The sequence below is a fragment of the Benincasa hispida genome, chromosome 7 (genome assembly GCF_027475165.1).
Source record: "Benincasa hispida cultivar pf3 chromosome 7, pf3_genome.v1.1, whole genome shotgun sequence".
In the NCBI taxonomy this organism is placed as follows: domain Eukaryota; kingdom Viridiplantae; phylum Streptophyta; class Magnoliopsida; order Cucurbitales; family Cucurbitaceae; genus Benincasa; species Benincasa hispida.
Window position 1 is genome coordinate 30,196,854 of NC_143484.1, and position 13,154 is coordinate 30,210,007.

Here is a 13,154-nt window from a genome sequence, read left to right on the forward strand (position 1 = left end):
ATCACGAGGACTTCTGAGCTGATATTTTAAGGTAAGATTTCTGAGAAATTTTAGAGCATGTTTGTAGAAGGAAGTATCTCGAAATAAGGCTTAGAACTTTGAGTAATTTGAGCTTAAATTTGAATATAGAATTTAGGGTTCAAAAGGGAGCTCGAGGATACCAAGGAACTTCTAGAAAGAAAGGTTCCTACTTTACCAAGGTGAGTGGTAATTTTCTTTAAGTCTCAAGCATATCTATTAGAGTAAATTGTATATGATTATGTTGTGAATGAGTAGTTAGCATGAGAATGAGAATATGTGAACGGGATGGTCAGGGGGTCACTAGACCTAGTTCCTGAGCCTGGAAACAGAACCTCACAAGATAGTCAGGGGACAGAGAGGTCTGGTTCCTGAGCTTGTGGGAGGAACCTTGTATGGGATGGTCAGAGCGCCGACAGGCCTAGCTTCTGAGTACATAAGCGAGGAGCTATGTGCACATAGAAGACAAAGGAAACATAGCAAATGCAAGAGAATAAGCATTTATGACTTGTATCGGTTGAACTATCTACCATGTGTGTAGTTAGAGTTTGAGAATAGGCTCATTTTGAGTAGTATTAGTTTAACTATCTACCGTGCGTGTAGATAAAGTTAAGAACAGACTCATTCAAGGCTGAGGTTTGAATGCAACCTTGTAGTTGTGATATGCTTGTATTTTTATGAGTTGAAATAGACTCTAAAAGTTGCTTACCACTCACTGAGCTTCTTGAAGCTCATTCTTTTCTTTCATGTTTTTCTTCCTAGGTAGTGAAAGGTGATGAGTTCTAGGGTGCTGCTAAGGTCAAGGTCTGCCACAATCACAATCACACTTCCGAGTTTTAGAGTTGTTGTTGTAAACTTTGTAGTTAAGCCTGAGAATTGTATGAACGTTGTACTGTTTGTAATACAATGAGCTTAATTAAACAGTTGTTATTTATATCTCTGGCTTAAAGTTTATTGAAGGTAAGGAGGTTCAGATGGGCAATAGGTATCACAAAAGGGTGGTATCTGCGGTCCCTCACGCCTCTCCTCGGGCTCAGAAGGCGGGCTCAGGGCGGGGTGTGACATTACCAGCCACAACTTTTGAAAAATTGGTACACAACATTGGAATACGATGACTTAGGGATCTTAAGTGATGTTTTCGTGAGAGGAGTAAATATATTGCATTCTTTTAGGAATATGTATCATATGAAATATGTACTCTTTTTCCTTCACTAGGGTTTTTTCCCATTGGGTTTTTCCTAGTATGGTTTTAACAAGGCATATTTCATATATATATGGGCATCTAAGAGGGAATATTATGAATATTATAATAATAAATAGATGTTTATTGCTTAGTGTCCTAAAGTCATGTGTCACCCTTCATGTTACTCATGTGTCTTGTAATTATTCGCTTGGTGTCCATATATGTCCACATCCTACTTGCTACTATACCTATAAATAGTGGCATTTGATGGATCTTAAAATCACGTATGCGTGAGAATTCCACTTCCACTAGTTTTCATATTATCCAATTTTATAATTTTAGTTATTTTATTTTATATTTCATATATTTAATATTATTATATTATATTTTCTCTATATCCATGTTTCCGTTGTCCTTCTCAAGTTCATAACAATAAACAATTTAACCGAATTAAAAATTGAAAATCCCAATATTTACTCTTTCATCTTCCTCATACTCTCACCACCTCACGTGCTCCACCGTCGGCCCGGTCCTCTGCCACTCTCTGGTTCACTGCCGCTGTTTCTCTCAGGCAGGTTTCTTCAAAACCCTAATCCCTAAACCCTCTATCCTCTCTCCCCCGTGGCTGCCGTCTTCGAGATCTTTTGCCGGTACACTCTAAAACCGGAGACCGAACCGGACCGGCCTATAAGAAAAACGAACCGATTTACACCCGTCACATTACTCTATTCCTTCTTCTCAGAAGAGAAGCTCATCAGTTACCAGCTTCAGAAAAACCATGGACGGCGGTGATGAAAACCGAGCCTTAACCAGCACCCGCTTCTCCGATCTCCAACCTCCCCTCTCTGCACCTGTTATCGAGGCGTTAGCCCAATCTGGTTTTCAATTCTGTACTCCAGTTCAAGCCGCCACAATTCCGTTACTGTGCAGCCACAAGGACGTCGCCGTCGATGCCGCCACTGGTTCGGGAAAAACCCTAGCGTTTGTAGTTCCGGTTGTCGAAATACTCCGCCGATGTTCCAGTCGCCCCAAACCTCACCAGGTTCGTCTCTCTACTCTGTTTGATTCAATTTATGACTAAGAAAATCGTGCAATTGTCTTTCTATACTGGTTCTTTATTTGTTATTCCTCTGCAGGTAATGGGGATTATAATTGCGCCGACGAGGGAGCTATCCTCACAAATTTATGAGGTTGCTCGTCCTTTTGTTTCTACATTGTTGAATTTCAAAGCGGTGCTTCTCGTTGGAGGAGCCGATGTAAAAGTAGACATGAAGGAGATAGAAGAAGAAGGTGCAAACTTGTTGATTGGAACTCCAGGAAGGCTATTTGATATAATGGATCGTATGGAGAACTTGGATTTCCGGAACTTTGAGGTGTGCTTCAGCCTCGAGGACTTGTTCCTGGCTAAATTAGAGCCCAACACTTCACTCTCATTACAATTATTTTCCTTTGCATTCAAGTGGTTTGACCCATATAAGAAAAAACTATGCATCATGAACTCCTGTTTGTGTTTTCTTTGAAGTGAATTTCTTTCGTTCAAAAAAAAAAAAAAAAAAAAAAACGATGCCTGCCTGCATATTTAAATTTAGATTGCATCTGTACTTTCAAACTTTTAGTCGGGTGCTTTTCTGGAAAATTATACTCAATATTTGGTAGTAGATGATGTCTAGAACTTGATTTATAGGAAAACGAAGTTATATATAGCTTTGATTATCAATCCACAGGTTCTGATATTGGATGAGGCAGATAGACTCCTAGACATGGGATTCCAAAAGCAGATAACATCAATTATATCTCGGTTGCCTAAACTTCGTAGGACAGGTCTTTTTTCGGCTACACAAACTGAGGCAGTTGAAGAGCTTTCAAAAGCAGGGCCAAGAAATCCTATCAGGGTCGAAGTAAAGGCGGAAACAAAGACTGGTCCATTGTCATCAACACAACTTGCCTCTTCGAAAACCCCATCCAGTCTTCATATTGAGGTACCATATGCAACTGCTTCTCCATTTAGGCTAAGTTGCTCGTTTCAATTTAATAACTCGATGCATGGAGTAAATGATGTACATTTAAATTCTTTTATATTTTTATTTACACTTCCTTAATCCATCCATAGTCAATGAGGATAGGAATTATAAAGACTATTAAATCTTCGTCTTATTGATGTTGTTTATGAGGAACTTGGAAAACAAGTTCACAGTCGATATTTTATGCCCATGAAAAGGTAGGTGGTCATGCAGTGTGGATCCGGTTATGCCCTGTAGCAAAGAAAAGTATAGTATTTCTTTGTAAACATTGCATGCACACATGCTTGAAAGCAATTATTCCATTAGTATTTCTACTTGCATGTTCTGCAGATTCCTTTCGATAAATTTACTATTCATGCTGATTCTGCAGTATTTGGAATGTGAAGCAGACAAGAAGTCCACCCAACTTGTCGACATTCTTGTTAAGAACAAATCCAAAAAAATCATAGTGTAAGTTATCTGTTGGATTTAAATACTTAAAATATGTAAGTCGGCAATGTTTTCCTCTCATTTTAGTAAGATGTTGTGTTGTACAGCTACTTCATGACTTGTGCATGTGTTGACTATTGGGGAGTTGTTCTACCGCAGCTTACCGTTTTGAAAGGTTTATCATTGATCCCTCTGCATGGAAAAATGAAACAGGTAATTTTTTGAAGGCTATATGATGTAAATTATAACTATATTCTTGAAAGCTCGTACAATGATTTTTTTTTTTGGTGACCTATGTCTTCTATAGACTGCCAGGGAGAAAGCACTTGCCTCATTTGTATCCCTTTCAAGTGGTGTTCTTCTATGTACGGATGTTGCAGCCCGCGGACTCGACATTCCTGGCGTTGATTGTATAGTTCAGGTTGGCTATGGATGCCAGACCATATTCTACTACATATTGAACTTTTCTCAAAGAAATTATGGTTTGTAAGTGCATATATCCTATCTAAAATTATCTACTTATTGTTTGCTAATGCAGTATGATCCTCCTCAAGATCCTAATGTCTTTGTACATAGAGTTGGTCGGACTGCTCGATTGGGTAGAGAAGGAAATGCCATTGTTTTTCTTTTGCCGAAGGTGTAGTTTGTGCTATTTGGTCCTCAATAGATTTTGCATTATGTATTATTAATTTATTTCAAAGAACAGACATTGTAATAATGGATTCTCCAAATCCAAATAAGTCACATCAAATAAGGAAATTGGAAAAAAAAATTATTTGTTCCATGTGCTTCTTAATACTAACATGAACATTCTGATTGACTGACTTGTGTAGGAAGAAGCTTATGTAGAATTTCTTTCCATAAGAAGGGTACCTATACAGGAGAGAGTTTGCTGTAGTGATGCCTCAGATATAGTTCCACAGGTGAGGGTGTTGATTTTTGTGTTGAATGTTCCATTCTTTCTTAAATTTTTAGTGTTTATGTTATAAGTGAGAAAATTCTGGTGTCATTTTTCTTTCACTAAAAGACCCTATGTTGTACAAAACTTATTACAGATACGAACAGCAGCAAAAAAGGATCGTGATGTCATGGAGAAGGGAGTCAAGGCATTTGTTTCTTTTATACGTGCATATAAAGAGCACCACTGCTCTTTCATTTTCAGGTGCTTAATGATATTTCTTTCAGGCATTCGTAAACAGTCTGCAAAACTTGCTTTCTAAGGTTTCATCTTTCGTCATTCAGGTGGAAAGAACTTGAAATAGGGAAGTTAGCCATGGGCTATGGTCTGTTGCAGCTGCCTTTGATGCCTGAGGTAAAGCACCACTCGCTTTCGACTGAGGGTTTTGTTCCCGTTGAAGATATTAACTTTGAGGAGGTTAAATACAAGTAAGGACCTTACCAATCTTGACTTTTTCTGATCTTTATTAATTTATCTATTATTTATTATCATTATTTTTTAATTTCTGTTTACATTTTTCTGCATTTTGTTACAGCCTTTAAGCTATAGGTTGTTGTCTTCCTATTGATTTGCTAAATTCTTTATTGGCCCTTTCTGTGCTGCAAGCAAGTAGTAATATGATTTAAGGAAGAATTCAATTTATACCTGAACTTTGTTAATCGAATCAATTGAACTGTAAAACTAATAATTATATCATTCTTAAACTTTTACAAGTGAATTAATTTAGACTATCGATTGGTGTTGGAGATTTTTAATTACCTTCACTCGATTCTATTCAATAGCAACCCAAAATTACCCAAATATAATTATTCTTCTTCATTATTACATAAGCATCCTTAACGAAGTAGAGAAAAATAAAGGGACAAGACACTATATTAACAATAGGTGCTACTACTCATTTTATTTCATTATTTTCATCTCATATCATGTAAGAAGTCTTACACAAATTTGAGGATTATTCGTTAACTATTTCAAAATAGAATTACAATGGAGGATTTGAATTGATTCACTTTATGAAAGGAGTTTTCATTGATACAATTGTTATTCAACCTACAAAGGATTTTTTTTTTTTTTTTTTTTTTTGGAGGGGGGATTAAATTGATTGATTTCTTATGATTTATGAATACGAGGTAGCTCACATAAAACAATGAAAACATTGGCTGATTTGAAGAACATACAATAGTTGAAACAGAGGTTATTTTCAACCCCTCTCGTACTTTACCAAAGATAATTTGATAATATATAGAAGAGATCTATTAGAGGGGATGTTTGGGTTACTAATTTGTGTTTGATACAATGTTTATTTAATATTACAGACTTGCTTATTGTTTCACTGGCTTACTCGCGTTTTGAGCTACACACAAATTTGTGCAAAGCAATAGTCACAATTCCACGTAAATTAGGCTACCTACCTTGAAGTGTTTTTTCCCCTAACTTCTGATTGCTATGTATATACTTCAAATGATATTACAAAATAGAAGTTTGACATTATCTTACAAACGTGGCTTTTTAGGGATAAATCTCGGGAAAAACAACGAAAGAAAAACCTCCAAGCTAAGAAGGAAGCACAAAAGCAACTGCCAAAACCCAAACCAAAGAATACTCCGAATGTTGCACCTCCCATCTTGAGAAAGAAAACAGCCCGACAGAGACGTGCTACGCAGACAGCTGAAGATGAGGATGAGTTGGCACGCGAATATCGACTGTTGAAAAAACTCAAAAAGGGAACCATCGATGAAACCGAATATGCGAAGCTAACTGGGACTGAGGAGCTACTGTGAAATGCATGAGTAAATGATAAGATGTTGCAAACTCTCGAAGAAACTTACGATATCGCAAGATTCTCTAGCATTGGAGAAGATTGATATATTTCTTTAACCAAAGAAAATTTACAACTTTCTAGAGATCTTATGCTGCTGGAAAAGAGACCAGCACTTCAATGGGAATCTTTGGAGTTCCTTCCTTTGGAGGGAGCTTGTGTTTTGAAGCTTTCGTTTCGGGTGGAACAGGTATTGCTTGACTGATGGACCATCTACTGCCATTCTTAAGATATATTTTCTCTTGTAATTTGTATATTATATAGCTAGTAAACATTTGTAGTGTTTTTTACTTTGTAAATTATGCCCTTTCCCAGGCTTTTTCATTATTCATACAGCTTTTAATTGGTCATATGATATTTATGCATCTTTATACACTAATGGAAAATTTGTGTTCTTAAATAGTCGGAATGATTGGATATCTCTCTTGGTTTCTCTTTAAATAAACAATCAATTGATTGGAGTAGATTGTTTGTTGGATAAGTGAAATGGTAAAAAGATTACAACAAAGGAAAACCACAGCACTTAATAATGACAATACCCAAAACAGAATGATAACAAAAGAAACAACTCTTCTAGCCAACTTGAGTTGGGAATTTTCTCTTCCCTGTATTACAAAAGCAAAATTAAAGGGTACTTTGCTCATATCATTCATTAGATTAAATTCTGGGTAAATATATGTTTTAGTTTCTAATTTATTTTAGACAACAAATCAATTTATATTTATAAGCTTCTAGATTAATGTTAGGTACTTAAACACCTTGGACAGTCGCACCCCAAAAGTCAGCGATTGGGGTGGAAGAGTCAGACCATTTAATTACTAAATTGATCATCCCATTCTAATTAATACGGGACAAAGGCATTCCATACTACCTTGGTTTCTAACAATATTCCACCCTGGAAAGGCTAATGTCCTGAGGGATGCTCTCGCGGTACTTCACTTGGGGCCACATCTGGTTAGAACCCTTTGCTGATTCCACTCCGAAACGTCAACAACCTGGCCTTAATACTAAATTGATAGAACTCGAATACATTGAAAGATAAATGATAATGGAAATACAAGATAAACCAAGTATTCGAGTTACTTGGATCCTCCCATTCTTGAGATAACTTTGAACCCTAATTCATATACCAAATATTGCCTCCGTTCTACATTTCCTACCTCTATTTATAACTAACTTTCCTTACAAACTCTTTAATTAATTACTAATATACGTCCAATATTCCTTTAATACCAACCTTATCAATTAAATTTGGAATTCATAGCCATTTTGTAACCACATTTTACATGGTATGTTTAAATAGTATTTTGATTGTGATTAGTTTTGGCTATATACAGTTTTAGCTTATAATTTGTTTTTGAGAACGCAATTTACATAAATCCATAAACTCGATGAAATTTGGAATTCATAGCCCCTTTAACCACATTTTACGTGATATGTTTAAATACGGTTTTGATTGTGGTTTGATTTTTGTAATTTTAACTTTTATTCATTTTAATTATTGTATTTTCAAAATGTAAGTTTTGGTCTATGTGATATTAAAAGATAATTATTTTTATCTTTATTTGGAAACTAATATAGATTTTACGCACAATGAAAATCCCTTCATATAAACTTATGACTACATTTTAAGAAATTTTATGAAAAAGTGTTGTGTTAAAATTTTGATTTAAGGAAATGATGTAAAAATAAAAACAAAGGGACTAAAATAGTCACCTTTTAAAGTAAAGCAATCTCAACGATCGTTATGAAAGAACATGGACTAAGATGAACAAAAATTAAGAGTACAAGGATCAAAGTGGACATTTGAAAAGTGTAGAGATCAATTTTTTTTTTCCTTTTTTTTTTTTTTTTTATCTGTGAGTGTCCGACGTGCACCTTGACTAATCTTAGGGGACAACCCGACTGATCCTACAATATTTGGATGTCAAGAAAATTTGTAGGATATTAAACTATAGGTAGATGATCACTATTAATTGAATCTATATCTCTGAGACTTTAAAATTGTACCGCCTATACCGAAATAGAATTTAACCTGCATTGTATTTCTTTTTCTCTCTTCTTTTTATTGTTATTAATATCATAGTGTCAAATCGACCGATCCAAAATTCATCCTCAGCATAGTGGAATTTGTAATACCAACTCCATGACTTCTACACCATGTCTTTCAATTTGCGTGGTTATCAAACCTCGAGAGAACCTATAACGGTGCGTTTAGTGCATTATAAAAGTAAAAAGTTGAGTTGAGTTGGTAATTATTGTCTGTATTTGTTGTGCTGAGTTAAGTTGAGTTGGGGAATATGATACAGTTTTGTATGAATGTGATTAATTTGTTTTTTGTTTTTTTATTTCATTCTTTTATTTTTTTAGTTTTATGCTTTGCTATTGTTGATTGATTTTCAAATATACATGTATTTTCTCAAATCATTTATGACATAAACGGGACGATCTCAATTTTTTTTTTCAATTTGTAGAACATAATAGATTAATTTTCATATATTCTTTTCAAAAATTGTAATAATTCTAATTTTCTTCTATCTGTAAAACGTACCAACAAAATACATTTCATATTGCTGCTCAATTAATTGATATATTGTATATTGTATGTATATATATTGAAGGTAATTATCCCAATTACTAATGAATTGGTATATTGTATGTATATATATTGAATCTTGCTAACTTAACATTATTATTTCACATATCATACAGTTTATATTTTTATATAATATGGTTAGTGTATCTGGAATTGAAATTGTACATAAGATAATTACCTTGCATTTGATTATGATAAGTAGTCAATACCAGTAATCAAAGTTGAAGCGAATGGTTTTTTTGGAGTTGGGATGTAGAAGTTATGGTATAAGGGCCCCTCATATAACCCATTACTACCTATAAAAAATTAAAGTGTACAAGTAGGTATGGTAGTTAACACATTATAAATGTCTCTAATGTAATAGTGACTAAGTATTATAGTATTTGACATAATTGGATTTTCATATGCTTAGTTAATTTTCAAATTTCATTGTAAGAAGTTTTTCATGTTATTTAATTTAAAAAGTATATAAGTAAAAACATCACTATAAATAAAAGTATAGTTATTTCGCTATTTTAAACATTTATTGCACTATAAATAAAAGTATATTTTCAAACTTATAAACTTATTTTAGTTGGTACATTTTTAACCTACTTTACTATTAACAGAACTTTTATTTCAAACCTATTTTGAAATTTATTTTGAAACCTAGTTTGAAACCTATGTTGAAACTTATTTTCAAACTTATTTTGACACTTATTTTGAAACTTATAAACTTGTAAAAAAAATGACTTCTCATAAGTGTATTATTTAATACTTTTTAGACTTATTTTAAAAATCACTCAAAACATATTGTTATGTTCAGATTATTAAAGTGAACAATTATAGTTAACGTTGGATTAATATTTGAAAATATCATAATTAGTTAACAAAGTTATAAGTTGTAATGGAAGTAATTAACAAAGTTCTAAGTTTAAATTCTTTTGATTGTGAAAACATAAGGATTTCATTATCAAAATTATAAGTTTGATACTGTGTTCATAATTTAATATAATGGAAATAAAACTTGTGATTGAACTGAATTCATTTGATAGAAGATGAAAATTGATACAAACCAAAATTTAACAAACCAATATAATATTTTTCTAATAACTTTGAGTTTGACATATTCTTGTTCAAGAAAGAGTGGGGAAAAAAATCTCAACATACAAGTCCAAAAATATATAACAATGATACATTTGAAGTAATCAGTACTCAACAAGTATAAGAAAGAAAGAATAGACAATAATGAAGATCATTTTGAACTTAAAACTTACAAACCTCAAACTAGTTACGATAGATATGTTCGATTAGTTTGGTCCTACACGAAAGAATAAGAAGTTCAATTAGACCATAGTGATAATGTATGTTAATTCGATTCAAGAAGAAAGAAAGAATAAACAGTAACGAAGATCATACCTTTGTTTATGTTCGGATTGAGCGATGGTGAAGACAGTCCACAAGTAGGGGGCAGAATAATCTGTTGATAGCCTAACAAAAACAAGAAAATGTTAGCGACATACCTTAATTCGACTATAAGAAAAGAAGGAAACATACCTTATAAGTTGAAGCTAGAGGTGGAAGAAGGAAACAAAGTATATTGAAATAGTCGAACAACACATACTAGAATGGAAAATAGATTTAAGAGAAAGTTGAAATAAAAAGGAAGGTTGAAGGACTTACCAACACAGTTTAGAAAAGAGTCTGTGGAGAAGTCTAAAAAAATATGAACACGGATTGAGATATAAGTAGAGCATACAATAAGTAGGGTTGGTGAGGAAGGTTAGGTAAACTTAAGTGTACCTAACTCAATAAATTCAAATAGTAAACCCATATTAAAGGCAATCAAGTCAAAAATAAATTAATTAAGTAATAGTCAAGTTACTATTTATTTGTTGGTTGAGCTAAAAAATGACATAAATACACCATAATGAAGCCCTCAAGATTTCAAAAAGACATTTGATTGGAACAAATCCAACTCCAAGTAAACCAAATAAACAGTTTCAACAATTTCAAAGTTGAAATCAATTTTAAATTGTACAAAAATTAAATTTCGAATGCCAAATTTTTATTTATTGGAATGAAGCAAAAAATACCTTCACTCATAAAACGGTTGAAAGGAAATAAAACTAAAACATAAATCATACTCCAAAGATAAGGAAAAATAGTTTCAAAAATAGTTTGAAATCATCATCGGCCTTACAGGGAAAAAAAAGGAAAAAAATAGAAAACAGACCTGTTCTTGGGTGGATTGACCCTCACCAAGCTCCAATAACATAGTCTGCATCCCCTACCAGGAGTTAACTTGCCTCACATTTACATGAAAAGCCAAAGAAAAAGGGCAAGGGAGGACATATGATTTAATATTGAAGCGGCCAGAGAAAATCTGGATAAAAAAGTATGGAAGCATATCAGAACAGTAAATAGTAGTTGTAAGTGGAAGAAGAAGATTATAAAAATTATACAGGTTTGCAAGAAAGAAAATCAAACATGTATAAGGAAGAACAGAGACGAATTTAATAACATATAAATTGATAAAAAAAAAAAAAAACTCATTCAAGCAAGTGGAATAGTAGATAGTAGGAACATAAAAATCATCAAGGTTTGCTTTGGACAGTCCGAAATCGGAATCGCAAAAAGAACATTCAATAGTCTAGAATCAGAAAATCAAACAATGAAGGAAGAACATCAAACATCTTCAAGGAAGAATATCAAACATGCATGAGGAAGAACAAAGACGAATTTAATAACATATAAATTGATTAAAAAAAACTCATTCAAGCAAGTGAAATAGTAGATAGTAGGAAGATAAAAATCATCAAGGTTTGATTTGAACCATCCGGAATCGGAATCGCAAAATAGAACATTAAACAATCCCAAACTAGAAAATCAAACAATGAAGGAAGAACATCAAACATCTTGAAGGAAGAATATCAAACATACATGAGGTAAAACAGGGACGGATCTAATAACACATAAATAGATAAAATAAAAAAAAAATTATCAAGGTTTTCCTTTGGACAACAAGAATCGAAATAAAAAAATATGAATAATATCAAACATGCATAAGTAAATCAAGACGGATTTAACACTAATCGTTAGCTAGAACAAAGTAATCGCAAAAAAAAAAAAAAAAGTAGATATGAACAAAAACAACCTAGATCTAACACTAATTGTCAGCGTAAATAAAAAAAAAAAAAAAGAATTGAGCAAAAAAACCTAGATCTACTATAAAATAAAATAAAAAAATCAAAATATCGTTAGATCTACAACAAAATCGTTCGAAATTGGAGAATAGACATACAGAGAAGCTAAAAAACCCAATCAAAATCAGAGAAACGAAGAGACGTACAAAGAAACAAAAAAAAAAAAATACACGGAGGAACTAAAGCAGAGAGCGAAGAGATGAAGAGAAATACAATCCATCCTAGTCGAAGAAATGAAAGACATACAACCCATTCCAGCCGAAGGGAGAACGAAGAGATCAGACGAAGAAGAAAACCCAAACGACGGAAGAAAGAAGAAAATGAGAAGAAAGAGTGATGATTAATTACGCGTGACAGAAGAGTGAAAGTGAAAGGGGACTGAAGAATAGACTTGCAAAATGGGACGTGAAATGAGGGAAGTAAACGAAGGGGGTAAAACGGTAGGTTTCAAACTAACCAATTTCAAATTTCAAACACGGGGTGAGCTTTTTAAGCCCACCCAACCCAACTCAAGTCCACCATCAAATGCCCTCTAAAATCAATATTGGATAACTATTTAAATTTTTATTCTTAATTTTTAAAAATTAAACCTATATACACCACTTCCATCTCTAATTTTGTTATTACTTTCTACTAATGAAAACCTATAATTGACTCCAAATCTAGGGTCGTTATAATAACAAATTTAAAAAATTATATTTAAAAACAAAAAATATAAGCCAAGTTTAATTTTATTTTTAAAAATTAAACCTATAAAAAGATATTCCATCTATTGGTTTCAATATTTGGTTGTCTACCTCTTGGAAGTGTTCAAATTCAAAACATTTTTTTTTTCAAACAAAGTAATTTTTAAAAACTTATTGTGTATATAAAAGTTAGCTAAAAATTCAAATATTCACTTAGGAAATATGAAATCTATGATTAGAAAACAAGCATAATTAAAAA

At 32.9% G+C, this 13,154-nt stretch overlaps 1 protein-coding gene and 1 long non-coding RNA gene across 4 annotated transcripts; one reads left to right on the forward strand and one right to left on the reverse strand.

Annotated features, from left to right (window-relative positions):
- Positions 1 to 1,857: 1,857 nt before the first annotated feature.
- Positions 1,858 to 6,828, forward strand: LOC120080749 (P-loop containing nucleoside triphosphate hydrolases superfamily protein). Its single transcript, XM_039035372.2, has 11 exons — positions 1,858 to 2,243; positions 2,338 to 2,574; positions 2,926 to 3,180; positions 3,593 to 3,672; positions 3,759 to 3,864; positions 3,959 to 4,072; positions 4,190 to 4,288; positions 4,485 to 4,574; positions 4,707 to 4,813; positions 4,894 to 5,037; positions 6,123 to 6,828. Exons 1-11 carry the CDS (start codon positions 1,980 to 1,982, stop codon positions 6,388 to 6,390), a joined length of 1,764 nt encoding a protein of 587 aa, XP_038891300.1. The 5' UTR covers positions 1,858 to 1,979; the 3' UTR covers positions 6,391 to 6,828.
- Positions 6,829 to 9,073: 2,245 nt separating this feature from the next.
- Positions 9,074 to 12,577, reverse strand: LOC120081999 (uncharacterized). 3 transcript variants are annotated; one of them, XR_016530801.1, is made up of 6 exons: positions 12,456 to 12,577; positions 11,240 to 11,389; positions 10,687 to 10,719; positions 10,423 to 10,494; positions 10,285 to 10,324; positions 9,074 to 9,320 (listed from the first exon to the last, which is right to left on the reverse strand). It is a non-coding gene; the product is annotated as an uncharacterized LOC120081999 (long non-coding RNA). The 3 variants fall into 3 exon arrangements; XR_016530799.1 differs by having other exon boundaries at positions 10,687 to 11,389; XR_016530800.1 differs by having other exon boundaries at positions 10,687 to 11,389; positions 12,423 to 12,552.
- Between the last annotated feature and the right edge of the window lie 577 nt (positions 12,578 to 13,154).